Below are 19,432 nucleotides of genomic sequence, written 5' to 3' on the forward strand. Positions count from 1 at the left end.
GAAGCTCTATCAGGCTGCGGTCATGTCTGTTTTGTTTGCAGTGTATTTCCAGCTCCTAGTGCAGTGCCTGGCACAAAGTTGAGTAAATAAGTGAATCCTTTGTCTACAATTAAGGTTTCCCCTGTGGAGAGATTTGTCAACCACTGTGGGGCCCATTAAGTGTAATTAATGGGATGGCCAGATTTCAGAAGGGGAAATGAACCCTTCAGATAAATAGTAGGTGTTGGGAATACTTTTTTTTTTTTTGCTCTGACATCCTATATAAAGCAGCTTGACTCTTTAGTTCTGTTATGCTGCTATTGTGTTTCTTTGGAGATGATGTCCCTGTTTGCAGGGCAGGTGCTTGGAATTACTTTTCCAGCAGTGATGGATTTGCCGGTGCACAGTCTTTGACCTTGCCCCCTCTCCCTAATCATGTGCATTTGTCAGCCAGCTGCTGGGGCTCAGTGAGTGGTCCTCATCCATGTAGGACAGAGAGGTCCAGTGGAGAACAATCCCATGATTGCAGCATCACTGTCCCAGGGCCTCTTAGACTGGTCAGAGCCAGATCCAGGGCTTAGGGATGGGGCGCGAGATTTTACTTGACCTCCTTATTCAAGGCAACCACCCAGTGAACACGAATTACTGTGTCAAGATCAGTGTTATCTCCCATTGGTTTATCATGGATTTCTGCCACTTTCTCTGTAGAACAGGAAGGGGGTGTCTTCTCTGTATTTGATGCATACAGCTGACGCCACAGGATTTTGTGTTCCATGGGTGTCTTAGTGTGGTCTGGTGTGTTTATTGAGGGCTTGTGAGCATTGGTCAGCATACCCAGCATTGGTCACACGGCTGAGGGCCTTGTCTCTCTGCCAAGTGTAGACAAAGGAGGCTCCTGGCAGTGAAAGATCCAATTTTGGGCAAAAGAAAAGAAATCTTCCTGGTAATTAATGACCCACATGGAAGTGCTCCTACTTCGATGCTAAGGTAGGGCGGTGGAGCAGCATGTCCCAGGGAGACTTCCTCAGAAGTCCAGTCTTACGGATTCTCTGTGAAAAGACATGTCCGTGGTCAAATTGGTGAAAGACAGCACACTCTATCTCCCTCTTGAAGATCATACATACATTATACATACCAAAAAGTCTTACAGTAAGGAGACTTATTTAACTTTGTTTACCAGTATTTTCCATACATATTTGGCCATGGAAGTCTTTTAAAAAATAACACCCATTTAAGTATCCCATGGGAATTAATGTTCTGTGGCATGTGCTTTAGGAACTGTTGCACAGAGGAGTCTGGCTTTTCCTTACTTTTAAGTTCTACTCTCTTCTTTTCTTGTTGCAGTTCCTTAGGGTGAGTACAGAGAAAAGACAAACTTTCCGCAGTGAGTATTGAGAAGTAGAGGTGAGGCTGGTAATGAGGTTTACAAGAAGACATCTCTTCACTGGCAAATCAGTGAAACTATGGGGAGATATTCAAGTTAATGCTGAGGATCTGCAGGCACAAAAGCTTAGTGTCTTGTTAAAGAATCCAAGTCAGTATTATGTTCAAGAGAGAGTTACTAGTTTGTGACTTTATGGGATCTCTCCTTTTGTTTTTCTTCTTTTCATTGCTACTGTTACGGTTACTCTGTAGGTTTGGAACTTCTCCTTTCCTCTCAACCACTCATATACCCATCATCATCCATCCACCCATTTATGTGTCCATTTATTCATTCACTCAACGTAGTTGAGCACTGCTCTGTGGCAGGCACTGAACACACAAAGGCGAATGAGAGATGGAGCCTGCTCCCATGTTGCTTCCCGGGGCTTCTAGGTGTGGAACGAGACTCCAGTCTGTCCGAATTCTGATACGCTCTGCTGGAGTAACACTTCTCAAAACATCTCTTGTCCTGTCATGCCCTGCTGAGAAATATTCTGGAGCTCCATGTTACCTGTGGAATAAAGAAGAGCCCCTCCTGCCCCCTAGCAGAATGACATCAAGGGACTCCTGCTTCAGTCCCCACTGTCCCCAGTCTGATCTCTTGCTTTTGCCTTCTCACAATCCTGGTCAGCTGCACGGCGTCAGGAGTCCTCCCCATCCTCAGCCCTGCCAACCACTCTGTGGCCCCTGCGGTCCTTCTGTCCTGTTTTCCCTTCTCTTGAACGTTCTCCCCCTTCAAACCCCTCAGTACCTAACTCAAATGCTGAGCTCTGCGGGCTCTAACAGGCTGCTGAACCTCTCTCTTACCACCTTCTGCCTGTCATGTAGCGAGTCACGTACTTTTCTGTCTGTTCCCTTGGGAGCAGAGCCATGTCCTATTCAAGTCAACATTCTTGACCAGTCACCCAGTGCAGGGACCTGCATGTAAACGTTTAATTCATTCTGCAGTCATATCTTTTACATATATATGTAATACATGTATAAGTAATTTTAAATGGCTAGAAAAATTCCATTAGAAAATTAAAAATTAATTTAATTTTTTTTCATTTTCTGTCATTTTGTGTAGTATGTGCTCATTTCTTTAACTTACTGGAACAAATTTTAGTTTACTTATAGAGATATAGATTTTATGTTGGTGTTAAGTACTACTCTAGATAGAGGGATTCAGACTATTTAAATTTTTGAAATCACTTTAAATAATTCTGTTTCCAAAAGAAAAACAGGGATAGTTTTAGGTAGTACAAAGAGTCAAAGTTGTGTGAACCTCTATCATTTAATTGCATCTGTCCTTTTAATTAGAAATAAGTGCAATAACATTCTATTAATTCAGACTCTATTATTGGGCAATTTTTGATAAGTTACCAAGGCGGCAGACATTTCCATTTTTGTTACTGTGATATTTTTTAAAAGAGCAAACTTCTCAGGCACTTGGAAAGATCCACCCTTGTAGATGGTTGATGTAATAATTACGAGGAATTCCCATCTATTAATTTCAGAATATCTGGCAATACTGTGATATATTTGGCAACACATTGTCAACTATTAATTCAAGTTAAATAATTTTTAGAAAGAATAACTGTAAGTGAAGCTTTTATTAAGTCTAATAACTTTACTCTTAAATAGTCTGAGTTAGTGAAATTTAATCAGTACTGAGTTGTTCTTTGTATTCAGAGATACTGGCTCTAGAGGTGCCGTCCATAGGAGGGCGTATGACCAAAGTGACTGGTGCTCGGTCACCTGGGCCTGTCCAGACTGCATAAAGCTGACACCTGCCCTTTCCTTTCGTACAGCTCTAACTGCCGGTAATTCCAGGGAGGGCTCATTTACATACAGAACGTTCCTACTTTCTCTCATTTGATCCTCACCACAGCTGTACTGAGGGTGAGCATTACTATTCCTTAGGTGACTTGGCCACATCATACGACTAGAAGGGACAATATTAATACTTGACCAACGTCCTCTGTCTCTGTGTCTCTGCACTCCACCACATTATCTTTCAAATGATAGTGACTTAGGGTTGCAAAGCAGTGTATATCTGTTACCTCACTTGCTTATAAAACGTCACTCCCTTGAAACTATAGTAAGTGGATCTGCCTGTTGCTTTTCTCTTCAAGGGATCCCTAGTCTGTGCTAGTCCTTCCACCTCCTTCAGCTTGTACTGTGCTTTATATTCACATCTCAAAAGGACTCGGAAAATATTTTACATTGTGCCATAGCATGATCAGACAGTCGGCCCAGGGCTACACATAGCAAAGTAATGGCCAGAGGTGCCTCGTACCCTAGTCTCTCCCACCTCTGCCCTCCGTTTTCCTCATTAGAACCCTAGCCTCAGCACTTCTCCCCATTTTCTGTGAAAACTTTTCGAAAGAATAATTCATTTTAAAGCATATGTCATTGTTGACAAACATGTTTTGAACTCTCTTGCTCTCAGAGAATTTGTGTTTTAATGGGATATAAGAAATACTTAGTCAAAGAAAGTACTCTCTAATGTTAGAATTTAGTTTGAGTGAGCAGTTGAGGGATAATTTTTGAAGCTAGGATAGTCTTATTGGGATCCTTGAAATTACAGATGTTAAGTGGTTCCCCACCTGACCCGCATGGAAAATCAGTCTTACCCATGTTCCCCTGTTGATCCCCCGCCTTACAAAAGAGAAAGTCGGGAACAGTATCACTTGCCTGTGGGTAGAATGACTGCTTTCTGAGTTACAGGTATTATTGGTTCTTTCTCATTGAATGTTTAAGTGAAACATGCTATAAAAGTTCAGACAGAATGTTTGCTCCAAATCCAAGTCCTATAGTCAGTCATAAACAAGTAAAGGTTCGCACTGCAGGCCTTTATCTTTTTTTTTTAATCCATCATCAAATACTGAGTAACACTTCAGCTGTCTTCTCAAGACATTTTGACCTTTCTGACTCCACTTTCTTTGTCTATTAGTGTGTCATGGAACAGTGTCTTGTGTAAGTAGCAGAACCCATGAAAGCTTTTTGTCCTTTCCGTAGAGGGGAATCTGTGTGGATGGTGAGTAGCCTCCTGTGCTTAGAAAAGCTGTGATATTTAAGGTGTAGTGGTCAAGAGCTTGGGCTCTGGAGGCAGACAGCCTGGTCTCCATCCAGGCTTCCATATGTATGGGCTGCATGATTTGGAGCAAATTACTTAACTTCCAAACTTCCCTTTCCCCATCTGCCCAATGTGGATAATGTTAGTATCTGCCTGGGGGTGGTGGCTGTGATTAAGATTAAATGATGGATTTAAAGAATTTTGCACTGTGCCTGACACCTACTAAATACTAAATAAGGCTAGCTATGATTATTTCCTTTTGGCTCAATGGTCCAAATTTTCTCTGGGTATTCTTAAATGTTCTCTTCTAGAACACAGGAAATTGTACAAAAGCTTCTATAGGACTCTGTCGAAACTTTTAAATTGGACTTTTAAATTGAATTATTCCAAAAAGGGCGGGAAGGAAAGCAAACTTTAACCCTGGTTTCTTGCCTGCCTTCCAGGCCAGGTCTTCATTCTGTTCTTGAATAGAGCTGCTCCAGCAAACAGATTGACAGAGTACTGCCTGTGCCATGTTTTTATTTCATGGCGTGGAGAACACACAGGAGTCACTTCAGACTACCTTGCAACTTGCCTCAAATATAGTTCAAGTCTTGAAGTGATTATTTGGACGTGTGCATTCTAGGGGCTATTGGAAGAGAGAAGCATCATTAGCAAATATTTCCAGATTGTTCCTCAGTTTTGGACTCCCGCAAAAGCCGCAAAGGGATGGGAAATCTACAGTTTAGTCACTTGGGGTGCATCAGGCCCTCCTGATTGTCTCTGGGCTCTGGTCAGGTAAGCTAGAGTGCGTGCTCATGGCCAGTTCAAATGCCCCTCCAGTGGCACTGACCAATGGTCGTTCTTATTTTTAAAAGTCACCAGGTACTGCAATTTCTCAAACAACTTCAGCAAGGCATTCTACAAATGCTTGATTTTATACTTCTCTGTACTATGATAAATAAATACAATTTTGATTTCATCTTAGAGTAATTAATCTGGGATGTAAAACAGAATAATTTTCTATAGTTCTTTGAACATTAGATTGGAACGAAATGCCTTAAACATTTTGCTTAATTAAATCCTTAAAGAGGTGGTGCAAACTTCATGATTAATTGAAACATGCATATTTTGACTGATGCATATTTATATGGTATTATCATATGAACATTTTTATCACGTTATACAGACTATTCACTTTGGGAATGTGATTTAATGCAATAAATATTTTGCATTTATTGTTGCATTTTTCACTACGAAAAGTACATAGGCTAATGGCTGTAAGGAAAAATCTGTTACGTGCGTCTTCTGTGAGGTGATCTCAAGTCTCTAATGGCACAGACCTTGAGTCTAAATATAAGGAATCAGGTTTTCCCTAGTTTGAAGAAATATTTTTAAGTGAAAACATTTAAAGCAGATCAAGTTAGAACAGCTAAAGCACTGGGGCCTATTCTCTCTTGCCAATGTAAAGCATGCGCATAATTCCCAGGTTTCAGGTAAAAAGAAAATGTGGTTGTTGAAATGAACCAATCCCTTTGGCGTTAAGCACTTAAGAAAATCTTACTTTTCTAGGGGTGCAGTCATACTGCTTAAGATGGGGTACCACCTCATGTCCGGTGGCAGAATTTCAAGCTATGTTTTAGCTGACAGAATTAATTTATATAACTACAGATCATTCTTAGTTTTTAAAATATACTGTTAATTAAAATGAGCTTTATAAGACTAGAATACCTGAGATAACCTAAAAATGTTTTCTTAAACTTTTAGAACAAGCCACTTTTCAGAGACTTCTTTGGAGCATTAGCTATGGATAACAGTTTGATGACAAAAAAGGGAAATCTGATGGAAGTTTCCTCAAGTGTTCGCCTTTTATGAAACTCAGTTTTATGACAAACGGATGGGAATACTGATTATTTAACAAGACAGATGCTAACCACCATTCTAAGAATTTTTTAATTTCAAATGCAAAAATGCACAATTTCTTTTGTTTCAATTTCCCATAGTGTTACTTTGTAGTACACATGATTTATGAAAATAATCTGCTTTAAAATTATGCTTTTTGTTCACTCGTGAGGTCTCTTGTTTGTAAGAAAGTATCCTTGCCTTCCCCTAAAAAATAACGAACAGGTCTGACTGGTGATGATGGAGCGAAACACGAGGGAGACGTAGAGGGGCCTTTGTGCGCTGTGCATCGTTCCTCTGGGCAGGCCCAGCTCAGGCTAAGCCTGGCCCTGTTACAGCCTTGCTCTTTGCTCTTTGTCCTTTCAGTTTTCGTCCATTATAGTGCTAGACCTGGCACAAAAAGTCCGTTTTCTTTCTCAAACCAGCCTATTCAGGAGGAAACAACGAGGGGAACCTTAATGCATGGCTAAAGTTCTTTGTTGGGAAGTAGGTTCTCCTCCTTGAACTCTGAGGCCAAATAATTTCCCCCATAAATTTCTTTTTCCTTACAGATTTCACCACAGTCCAGTTTATTGCCAGTGGATCATTTATGAGAGTCCTGCTGTATCATCTTCTTTTTCAGGAATTTTGAAGCTGCTAATGGATTGGGAAAAAAAGGAACTATTAGTGCTAGTTAGTTTACTAATGACAGATGATTATTTAAAAATTATACCACTTCTAACCTAATTTAAAAAAACTCCTCTGTACTCTAAGGTAAATTACAGAGTTTTGTTAATTCTTTGTATCATGTAAAATGTCTGTAGACAGGTGCCATGTTAGAGATCATATAAAATACAAATACAGCTTTCTTTGAATAGAACAAATGATTCAATACAATAATTGTATGATATCTAAACTCATGTTGACTCCATTTAAAAAAACATGTTATCAAAAATGTTTAATTAACATCAAAGGTCATTTTTACATTGTCTCATGCATTATAATTAATAATAAATCACAATATGTAATTGTGAAATAAAAATGGTGATTCCAGTGATAAGAGTTATTCCATTAAAGTAAATAAAATGCTGCACATAGTTCTGAGTGATGGTACTCAGGGGAAGAAAAGCCATATTACTGCTCTTCAAATTAGTTTGCTTCTAATTTTGCAGGCTGATGACCGCACTGCCTCAAACCAAATCTTTCCCCTGGAAGTGGAATGATTGCATGACAGACTCTATGAACCATGAATATGTCAACAGCTCATGGACCAGGCCTTGCTTAGCAATTAGTCTTTGGGGGCTTTTATTCAGAAATCAGACACTATACCAGAGCTTGTTGGGGATTTTGTGATTACCATTCATGTCTGGAGCGTGAGTCTGGGCTAGTAAAAAAAAAAAAAACCATAAAGGACAAAGAATTGTGGCTAGTAGTGACAATCAGTTGGACACCTGTACTTTGTCAATTGGGAGAATCAATTAAACTCAGGATATAGCAAAAGCCTATAGGAGACCACAAGGAACTATTTCTTAGACCTCTACTTAAAAGTTCCCTTTTAGTCCCCCACCAATGTTTCAGACTTCAGCCATTTGAATATTGCCATCACCTATTTGTCATAACTTCTTACTACCTGCATTATAATTTACTATTACATTTTATTAACTGACTCACTTGAAAAGGTTTTATTGGTTTTAAGCAGTAGTATCTGTGATATCATGGACTTGTACTACTGAAATTTGTTTTCTTACAAATAAAAAGAAATACAGTATTTTAAATGTTGAAAATATCTGCACACCACCTAACATCATTCTGAGCATCCCATGACATGGTGACAGGTCCCACAGAAGACATGAGGACCACCAGTCTGGCTAAGAAGGTTCTAGGCAGGTCCCATGGCTGACACCTCCCATTGCTATTTCTCTATCCGGGGACCATGAACCGCACATATCACACGGAGAAGAATTAAAATCAGGCCTACACCTGCCTGGGGACACCACATGGGAAGGCTGCATCCTAGGAGACTCCTGAGTAAGCCAGACCACAGCCTTTCCCTTGGCAGAATCTGGCCACTCACATCTTTCCTTTTTTGACTAACCACATCATTTGGGAATCATTGTATTGCAAGAGTGAATAACACCCCACACCATGTAACAGGAATAGGGAGCACGCCAAGATTGATCCTGGCTCCTGACCGTCAAGGTTCACATTAGGACATCACACGTGTGGGTGTGGTGCCCCACCCAATGTAGCTCTCAGAGGCTTTCAGCAGTACCTTTGAAGAAATGGGTCATTTTTTACAAGCTTCTGAGCAAGTACTGAGCCTGGTTGGAATAAGCATTTTTACCAGGCCAAGAAGCCCTAGGAACTTTCATGACTCTGTAGTCATGCTCTGGTTTTTAAGTAAATGATGTCTTTTGGAAACTTAAAAGCCAACTTAAAAAAAAAAAGAAAAGAAAAAGCAAAAGCACTGAGTCCTCCCACTAAGAACTGGCTGTTCTACTAGGTCGGAAAGTGGTGAGGCGCGGAGATTAAAATCAGACCTCGAGTAGCTCTTTCAGGTTCAGGGTGTATCTAAGTTTGAAGGGATGTTTGCTTCTGATATGAACATTTTTCTTATACTTTTATTATAGAAGATGATGTGTCAAATGTACAAATAATGTGTGCCTGGTGCCAGAAAGTGGGAATCAAGCGCTATTCCCTGAGTATGGGAAGTGAGGTGAAAAGCTTCTGCAGCGAGAAGTGCTTTGCGGCCTGCCGACGAGCCTACTTCAAGAGAAATAAGGTAAGACCACAGTAGAGGGAGGCGGCCACGCAGGCCTCACCAGACCACGTGCGCATGTGCCTCTTAGCCTCTAGCTGAAAACACTGAGCACCTTTTATTCTTTCTGTTTTTTTCTGTCCTCTTTCTCTGTCATACTTTACCTTTTGGAATAAGGAACCCCCTTCTAATGTATAAAATAACCTGTTCTTCAGTTTCTCTTGTTTTGGTGTTTGAATTCTGAGAGGGTGAATGAATCTGATGAGGATATGGTGATCGCAGCGGCTATATCCTAAGTGACAGTGACTCCCCAGCAGTAGAATGCTTAGACTAGCATCCCGAAAGACAAGTGGCAGGGATTTCTTACCAAAGCCGAGAAACTAGCCACAGGCACATGGCCATGAAGCTTTAGTCTACTCAGTTTCATACTTGTTCCCAAGGGAAATAATGCTCTGGCTCTTTCCAAAATCCGATCCACAATTCTAATCAAGAAACATGTCAAGTCTCTCTTGACACCTTATATTAAAGTTGATTGATATTGAGGAAAGGTGGAAGAATGGATTCAAGAACCGGCATCGCTCACATAGCCAAGCGTTTGTGAGAAGCATGGTGGGTGAACACAGGAACAGCCATAGTCATAGTTTTTTTGTTTTGTTTTGTTTGTTTGTTTTAAGACATCTCAGATTTGAAAATGTCCTTGTAGAATAGTATTAGCCTCCACTGATGGGAAATGGAATGCATGATGATTTTACACTCCCACACACATACATACACACACCCCATTTTGCCACCAATTACTGAAGTAAATTGCTACTTCTTGATTATTTTCCATTGATCTGTAAAGCTTCCTCAATTCATAGAACTGTCCACACTTTGCTGAGCATTTCCATTTCCATAATACAAGATCAAAATCTGTTCTTTCTTGAAGCAAACAGTTATTATTTTTAAGTCTGATATTTGCAATCCTGAAATGCTAATCTCTGGCTCATTGCATTACAAGAAGCACTGTTGCAGCAAATTATTTCCTGCATATTTGGGTCACATCATTCTGTCAAAAAAATAGATTGCTGAAAGAATTAGGATTCGGTAGGGTGGAATTTTAGTAACAGTCTCTAAGAACTAGGTTCATAATCTTCACTGGAACAGGAAGGCAAGTAAGGGAACTGCAATTCTTCTGGGACAGTCACCAGTCAAATTCACAGTCCTTTGGGAGGGGCCAGCGAGGCTTCAGAGGAGGGTGGTAAGAGCAATGCATAGTTTGCTTTAAAATACAAGGATTAAAATGATCTCTAAGACCCTGGGGCTCCCCTTTTGACTGCTGAACACTGGGGTAACAATCACAGGAATGGACTCAGCACTTTTGTCTTCAAAGCTCTACTTACCACAACAAAATACTTTGCATTCCATCCTAGAAGATGGTTAGAGAATGGGGGGTTTTGTCTATGATTCTGAAGGGTTTTAGGTCTGAATCTTGGTAGACTATCTGTAGTGAATAAAATCCAGCAAGATGAATTTGTCATAGTCCTTGTGGTACGTGTTGTTATACTTCGCGAAGTGGTTTTACTTTAGTAAGCCTTTGAAGAAAGTCACATGATTCAATTGGAAAACAGCCTAGAATAATATATATAAAATACCACATATAATAATACCATATAAATTTGCATCATTGTAAGTCATATGTAATATTACATCATTATAAAGTCTGAGGTCAAACAGAATTTAAACTTCCATAGCATACAGCTTTATAAAACGGATAACTGGGAGACAAGATAAGACTTAACATTTGGGATACTTATAGTAGGTAAAATCAGCTAGAGGAGGAGGAGCATTCTCTTTCACTTCTTGCAAGAAGTTATTGGGGTAGTTCTTTGAACATCCTGCAAACCCTGGGAGTCACAGTGGCTTGAAGTTTGACGGCAGATCCCAGCAGCCCATTAGTGTACACACAATACCTGTCTTCTCTGCAGTCTTCATGCTTATTTATGTATTCCAAAGCTCTGCCACACTATATACGTTCTCATTTTTCAAATAGAGAAATAAACTGTCCACATCACTTGCTGGATTCTTTTCCCCCCCTAAATTTTAAGAGTGTTATCTCTGTAACAATATCCTATTGTATTACAATAAACATGTACAGCTGCTGCATTTCTGTTAACTGATAGGATTTTGTGGTCATTTCATGTAGGGCTTGGGTTTCCTAATGGATTGTATTAGATACCAGTCTCCATCCTGCCATTTCTAAGAACTGTAAATCAGCCCCAGGGTGTTCCCCACTGAACACAATGGCAGATAGCTACTTCTCTTGTACCATTTAACAAAGTCCTTAGTCCTCATTATTAAAATTGTGGCCTTTCTTAATCCTAGAAAAAGGGCAAAATTTTTCCCATTCCTACATAAAAGATTATCTGGCTAAATGCTACACTTCTAAATACTGAGAAGTGGATGGAAAAGAATAAATAATGTGTACATAGAACAGAATTTTGCCTTAGGTATGATGTAGATTTTTTTTTAAAAAACATGTGAAATTAACTATGCTTTAAATTACTCTTTATAACGACAGCCCGCTTCTTGGTGGATAGCATGCTGGGATCAAAAAATGGTCTCTAAGTTGAACCCAAATTGCATGCATAACTTCACAAAGAAAAATCCTAGTAAAAAAGGTAGCTAATTAGGAGCAGTATTCAGCTGACCTCTGTTTTGTATCTGAGCAACACCTGCATTTGTGAATGTAAAATGGACAGCTGTGGCCATGGTGCCCCTGATCTTCTTTTCACAAGTGCTTGGGCACAGAAGCGGGGACTGATTTTCTGTAAAAACAAGGACAAAAATAGCCCAACTCTCAAAATGAAGACCCACTGAAAATTGACTCCAAATTTCATTTGCTTCTTGAACCTTCTTTGTCTTTGGGTTCCCATGATGGAGTATGTTAAGAATGTCATATCTGTCTCTTACAAACCTTGGCATTAGGAAGTAAGGTTGGATGAATTGAAGTCAACTTAACCCTTTATGGCATGTAAGTTATATTTTTAAAGCAAATTTAAAATTTTATTTGAAGAGTGGTTTGGATTGCTATAGGGACATAGGCTTTCTTCAAAATGCTTTTGCCGGGACAGGATGGTGCATCACAGCTATATTCCTTTAATAAACCTCACTACTAGCTCACACATTTCAGGATGTCGGCTCCAAGAAGTGTATAGTGTGAATTAATAATTATATATTTTTGGATCCTTGTCCCCAACAGGCTCAATTTCTACCTCAAAAGTTTTTAAAACAGTGGGTTAGAAAAATCCTTTTGTAGCCTGTGCATTGGCCAAACAATGGGATGTCAGTGTCATTACTAGAGGCACTCGAGATTTGTCAGGGAAGTAATAACTCTTTTCCCAGCCCCTTTTTGAGGCCGCAAGTAGAGAAGGGCTTGAGAACATTTCTAGCCTAGTGAGCCACCTAGGAGCCGGAAGGTTGTAGAGACTACTTGGTGGTTTTGCAGGAGATGCTGAAGTGTTTAGTCCAACTAAGGCCCATTCTACTTTGCACAATGACAGACACTTAAAAAATATTCTTTACTAAGGTAGTAATACCATATAACCATTATCCCTTTAAGAGCGAGAGTAACAAGCAAGACTACACATAGTAGTCATTTCCAAATATCCTGTGCTTGTTTTTTTCCTTCTGCATATCCTATGTCCAAAAATCAAGCAGGAAATCAGCACTCAAGACAGATGGCCATGCAGGAATGTAAAGGGTGATGGTTTTCTTGCCTTGTTCAGGTCACACATTTATAGCATTCTTTATGGATTAGTGGCATTGAACTTCAGTAATAACACAAATTCCCAAGAACACAAAAATTTTGCTTCCCTGTTCTAGTTTTTATATAATTCGAGACAAGAATAGATAGAAACACTTCTTCAATATCATAATTTTGCTGTTCCCTCAAAAATCGTACTGGGAAGAAACCTATGAGGATAAGAGATAAGGATAAAGATGAATTAAAAACAAAAAGGTTATATAAACAAACATTTGCAGATGACATCATTAAGATCTCCTAACAATCATGATAATAATAACAAATATTCAATGAGGAAAATATTGTATAATAAGCATTTCTTTTACTTTCAAACTATATCCCTGGGTACACAGTGATCTCTTCTTAGAAGAGATCTCTTTTGGGAGAACCCATTGCTAATTAGCACGTATCATCATATTATTTGCAGTTTCATTTTATTTAGAATATTGGTCTTTTTTATTAAACTTGAATATATCCTGGGAAAGATTCTCAGTTTCAGACTTAATTATAGAATCTAGTAGTGCAGAAGAAATGTGTAACAATTGCTCTGTTAATCTAGTGATTAATCTGCCTACTTTTTTTTCCTTTAAACACCTGCAAGGTTTAATTTGCAAAATGGCTATCATTCATGAAGGTTTGGGGAAGGACATTAAGAAATTACTTGTAATTAACGTCCCCTGACGGCCTGAAGCTCAGGCCACAGACTTGCTTCTGCCAGTGGTTTGCAAATATTCTTGACTGACAAGTAAATGTGCCCACAGAGCATCAGAGTTCTTCCCATGGGTTCACTTTGTTTTTAGGGGCACCAAGGAGCCTTTTGGGTCTGTCTACCTGCAGGACGATTGCTTTGGTTCTGTAGTGTCCCTTGGAATTGTGCTGCAAGCCCACCTAAAGCCTGCCTGTAGGGTGGGTGGCCTCTGCCTCCCATGTTTTAGCCTGCAGACCAGCTGGCTGAGTTCCCTTTTGGTCACAAAAACAGGGAGACTTTGGGGAGAAAACAAACCCAGTGGTTTTCCTGTTTTTTAGTATTTGGAAGTATGGAATGGAATATTGAAGAGCTGCTAAAAATGAGAGCCTGTGAAAAAAGCAATAGTAGAGGAAGGGGAAGGTGTTAGGCTGGGGTTAAAGCAGGGGAATTCTGGCTAGTGAAGTAAGATGTAGGTCAGGTTAAAGTGATGCCTAGACTCTTTAAAAAAAAAGCCAGAAAGAGTTCCATGCTGAGGGGGACACTATGCTAGGAAGTCATCTGAAGCTCTGGGGGAGAGGCACGTGATCTTTCTGTTTACCAGAGCACAGGAGTACCACTCGAGAAATACCTGTCTCAGGGCTACCTGGAACACAGGCACAGTGGGGCAAGGGGGTTTGGACTGAAAGAAAGGAATAGCAACCACATCTAGATTTAAATGGGCCATGTTTTGGGAGGTTGTGGTGGCAAACAGAGAAAGAATTCTAATCAATTTCCCAGAACGGATGTCAACTTCTGAACCATATTAGACATTTTAGATTAAAGATGAAGAGATGATAAAAGTCTAAACAGTTTCAAGTCCCAGTCAACATTTTTTTTTTCAACAAGCAGAAGGAAGAGGGGGATTTTTAATAGATCTGAATTGGACCCCCAGAGATCAATACACAGGGCTATTGACATATATGCTTGAATGTTAATTTCCAGACCCAGTCAATCGCTGGCCGTCCTTCTGGTGATAGCTAATGCTCTACACTTAAATCAAGTTTTTCTCATCTGAGCTGCCAGTAATTATCCAATCCATCTCAAAGGCACGGTCCCTTTTAACATTAACCACAGTGTCAGATTGCATCAGCTACATTGTGTTCTGGTGACTGTGGCTGTAGAATGATGAATGTGCATGCTTTGAGTTCGTAGTCTGGCTGCCTGTTTGGAGAGCGGGCAGCTCAGTGAAACAAATGATCAGGAATGGATCCAGTTATTTGGGACATGCATTTTCCTTATTGATCCAGTCACTTGCATTGCCAACTTTCTCACCTTGCTGCTAACAGTGTTCAGCTTTATCTGAAGAATGAGCATTTAAATAATTATCTAATGGGACGGTTTGATGCACTTCCCCCACCATAGGCTGCCTCGAGCACAGAGTTACTCTTGTGCCTGACCTTAAAAGGAAGGTGTCATGAGATCTCATTATTATATTAATAAAGACCCGAGGGAGAAGACGTTTATAAGAGGACTTAGTGCACTGTCCAGAGAAGCCATGAGGGAATGATTGTGCATTTTCCTAGGATTGTAGTTTATGCTCTGTTAATGCAAATGTGTTGTTAAAAATGTTAACTGTCTAAATAAGTGCATGCATAAGACAGGCCAGCCAGGTGGCTTGCCTTGAGATATTTTAAGGTAGTAGTTTGAGTCCAGAATTTCTCTCATACACTTGCAGTGTCTGGTCACAAACCCTAATACACTCGAGAGTGCCATACGCAGGAGACGCACACTGTAGGCACACCTGTGATTATTTTTATTTTTCTCCCATCTCTGGATAGCTTTTGTTCACATAAGCAGATGTGTGAACTGGGCAAGCCATGTGTAATTCTTTGTTCCTTGGACTCTTCGCTCTTTGTTGATGTTATCACAAATTAGGATGGAATAAAGAAAATCTTGCTGCAGATGGCCACTTAATTTCTGCCCCGACAGGTCAGACCGACAGTGGGAAACTCCCATGTTACAGTGCCCCCTTTGGTGGCCACGCACGCAGTGGAAACTAATGGCTGCTGACAGGCTGCCCTTGGAGATTACAAACGTCAGTCTGTTGCATTCTCTGTAAACACAGGCTGTGGGCCAGGGCACCACTGCAAGCACTAGAAGGCAGATCAATGGTTTAATGAATCTATAAAAGATGCTTGAACTCTGCTGCGATTTACTGAGCACTCTAGTTAAATGAAACTCCTGCAGTCTTTAACAAAGATGGAGATAATCAATGGCTGGGAGGGCAAGCCCGTGCCCAGGAATCACAAGCTCCCAGGCTTTGCATGCCATCTTGCCACTGACGGAGGGTTGGCTGGACCCAGGCTTCCAAGTCTGAGACGACATGATCATGGTGCTGCTTCTGTGAGGACTAGTTTTAAAAGCTATGGAATATTCTCCAAGTAACATTTCTTTGAAGCAACAAGATTAAGCTTAAGAATGATGTTTATTCTAACATGTAGTTAGATGCCTTTGGAAGGCATCTCCATGATGAAAAGTAAATAAGGGGATAAAATCCGTTCATGATGAAGTCTTCAAAATGTCAAATCGTATAGTGTTAGAGAGCCCTGATTAGTCATTCCCTGATAAAATACTCCTCATTAGCTTGCTATGGCTAAGAGTTAACCACTCCTATCATAAATTCATGCGTTAATATATTTTCTGCTTAATTCCGGTTCTAATAGAGGAAAATATAGTTGGTAGATATGAATTTTTTACTTCCGAATGTGCTTCGGAAACATTATACTGATTTATGAGAGAGATTTGGAGACATGTAGGAGAATTTCTTCATAAATATGTTGAAATGTATTTAGAAGTATTTAAACCACTTTTGATTGTGGAAAAACTACTGCCTTGACTTTGAAATGAGTATTTTTTTTTCCACAGAGTTAGAATTATGATGTAAATCAGATTTTTATACATAATTTTTGTCACGTGAACTTTCTTAGTGTTTCCTGTTCTTGATTAGCTAATTAGCATTGACAGAGCTGGATCCTACCCCAGTAAATGTATTTGGGAGGGGGGGGGGTCAGTGGATAATGGGAATGGGAATGTTAAGGTCTGATAACTATTTATTTGCTTCACAGGTCTTTTGCCAAACATTCCATAATAAAGTAGTGACTTGTCTTATAATATATTGTGATACAATGATTTCATATTTTTAAAATACAGTGAGCAGTTCTATGACTGCACAGCCAACACTTTAAGAATCTTGGAAGGCTCTGGCACTTTCTGTGATCATCTGTAGGATGATGTGTTTCACGAGTTGGAGCAATTTAAGTTATTGGTGTTAAAGGGTTTAGGGATGCAGGGACCCAGGGGTGGGATAGATAAAGCTGGGCAAATAGTTGAAGACAAGGGCGGTTTGCCCAACAGGAGATGGGTTCCCCTGTGATGCTGTTTTATTTGTTTTATAGCCAAGATTTTTAAAAAATCCTTGTGATTTATTCATGCGTTTATTCTTTAAACAATAAAATAAAATGATATGTTGAGCCCCTATAATGTGCTGTGCACTGTTAATCCACCAAACCTGTGCACAGGTTTGGTGGATTATTATTAAACAAGAGAAAAGTCCCTGACTTGAAGGGACTTAAATTCTATTCTCTAAGGGAGATAGATAATTTATAAGTTAAAAATATGTAACTGGATAACACAACCTCAGGAATCCATATAACTGCAATGATAACTGCGATGAAGAAAAAGGAGCGTGAGGGGCTGGACACTGAAAGGGCGCTGTTTTACATCCGGTGGCCACAGAGGTTATGTCTGAGGAGCTGATGGGGGGGTAGGGACAGAATGAAGTGATAGAGCTAGTCATCTGAAGAGCCTGTAGCAGAGAATTTCAGAGAAGAGGGCGTGCAAGGAAAAAGCAGAGGTCCTCAGGCAGGAATAGGCTTGACATTTTTGTCAAGAAGGTCAGACTGGAGTTGAAAGACCAAGGCAGTTAGAGGCCAGGTGACTTAGACCAGAGAGGTAAGAGTTTGGACTTTATTCCAGATGTGTCGGCAGCTATTGAGAAGTATTGAGCACAATGTGTGACATGATCTGATTTTCATTGTTGACTGGATCTCTGTTAAGGAAGTAATACATTTAAAATGTAAGATCCTGGATGAAAGGGGGATTTGAAGAGTAACAAAGGCAAACAGCATTCTCATCAAAGTTGAGTGTGCCTGGCAATAGAAAACTAAAAATATTGTATTCACTGAATTATTCACTAGTGGTTATGAAACGTTTCCCAGTAGCAAAAGTGTGTTGAACCAATTTAGTTAGGTTTTTTTTTTCTTTGAAAGTGTTGGAGGAAGTGAACCAGGGATGGATGTTGTGGGTTAATGCTCTGACACAGTGATTTTACTTCTGTAGAGTAGATGGAGCTTGCCCATCTACTAGTGCGGAGGTTAAGGCCTCAGAAGGCAAGCTCGATGCAGAACCCAAGTCCTTAGCACCCACAGGTCTTTGTATGCTCTACCCCTAGAAGTAGTGTGATGAAAAAAAGATGGTACTTTGAAGGGAATATCTTTGGGTAAAGGAATTATTCTGAAGTTTATTTTATTTTAAGAGTCTACCTAATTTGGTGATTACTTATAAGATGTATCAGGAATTTTTATGCAAGTAAAAGAGGACCCAACTCAAACTGGTTTAAATATTACTTACGGCATCTTTTATTTGGTGGACCTGAGAAGTACTAAGTCAGGGTTTACTTCAGGTAGGTTAATCCTGCAGTGCGCTGGTCTTAGCATGGTCTCACGTCTTCCCATTTCTGTATTCTTCTGTAGAGTGTTGGCCATCTCCCAAGGCAAGTTCCTCAGAGGTCTTGGGATGACTACCAGCAGCCATCAGGGCTGTGTGCTTCCTTGTAACATCTGATAGAAGACAGAGTGACTAGGGTTCCAGGTCACAAGCTCATGCCTGAACTGGAGCAAAGGGTGTTCCGATTAGCCTAAGCCAGTCAGGGTTTCCCTCTGATGTTGGAGTTGGACTCGTTTTCCTCTAAAGCCTGTATGGGGAAGGGAAGTCCCCAGAATGAAAATCTGGAACTGATTGAAAGAGGGAAGGGGTCAGAATGACAGCTGATGCCAGGTGCCAGCAGGTATCCATGAGCGAGAAGGACAGGTGACCCTCTGAGGTTATCTCACGAGGCTGAATACTTTACACAACGTACGAGTCGTGCCCATCTGCTCCTGTCCTGTGGCAGAAGGAAACTGGAGTCCAGGTGTGGGTTGAAAGATAGAAAATGTGGTTAACATTCGTCATAGGGCACCTAGATGAACTTCTCCAGGGACAGCTGCTCTGAAAACGTGATGAGAATGTTGGCTTTCATACCAGGATCAAAGTGCTGACTTTTTCTGTATTTTTTGTACTCCTTATAACATGAGATTATTCGGAATTAAGACAAATGAGCTATTAGATATGCTCATTTATGAAGAGGAACAGTGGTGCAGTTAGAACAGCAATCCCGTGTATATAGGGTGGGGCAAAAGTAGGTTTGCGGTTCATACAATGCAGTAATTAATAAACAACACAAGAGTAAACTGTTTCGAGTACTCACAGCTGTAAACCTATTCCCCACCCCCGTAGTTTAAGTGGCCTGGGGGGTGTTGGCCAAGGGCCATATTGAATGTGGGGAGGCAGATACCTGGGATGGGGTGCGTGATGTGATGAGGCTGCTGTTACCCATCAAGAGTTAGGCTGCTCGCCCACACATTTAAGCGACTTCCTCTGCCACTGAAATCCCTGTGCTCAACAGAAGGGAAAGGGAAGTATTCCAGCCAATTGTGATTTAGTCTGAGGCTGAATGCATTAAGTTCAGGTGGCCAGTGGAGCAGAAACCCTGAAGGCTGCAACTTTCACAGTTAATTAATTAATTCA

At 40.3% G+C, this 19,432-nt stretch overlaps 1 protein-coding gene across 3 annotated transcripts in view; it reads left to right on the plus strand.

Annotated features, from left to right (window-relative positions):
- The window catches only part of SOBP (sine oculis binding protein homolog), a 158,441-nt gene that overhangs the window by 30,538 nt on the left and 108,471 nt on the right, over positions 1–19,432 (plus strand). For all 3 annotated transcript variants that reach the window (XM_045188651.3, XM_053913585.2, XM_053913586.2), the window contains exon 4: positions 8,950–9,101. In XM_045188651.3, the coding sequence (XP_045044586.2) occupies positions 8,950–9,101 (152 nt within the window). The remainder of the gene's footprint in view (positions 1–8,949; positions 9,102–19,432) is intronic.

This window comes from Desmodus rotundus, chromosome 11, assembly GCF_022682495.2.
Source record: "Desmodus rotundus isolate HL8 chromosome 11, HLdesRot8A.1, whole genome shotgun sequence".
Lineage (NCBI taxonomy): Eukaryota > Metazoa > Chordata > Mammalia > Chiroptera > Phyllostomidae > Desmodus > Desmodus rotundus.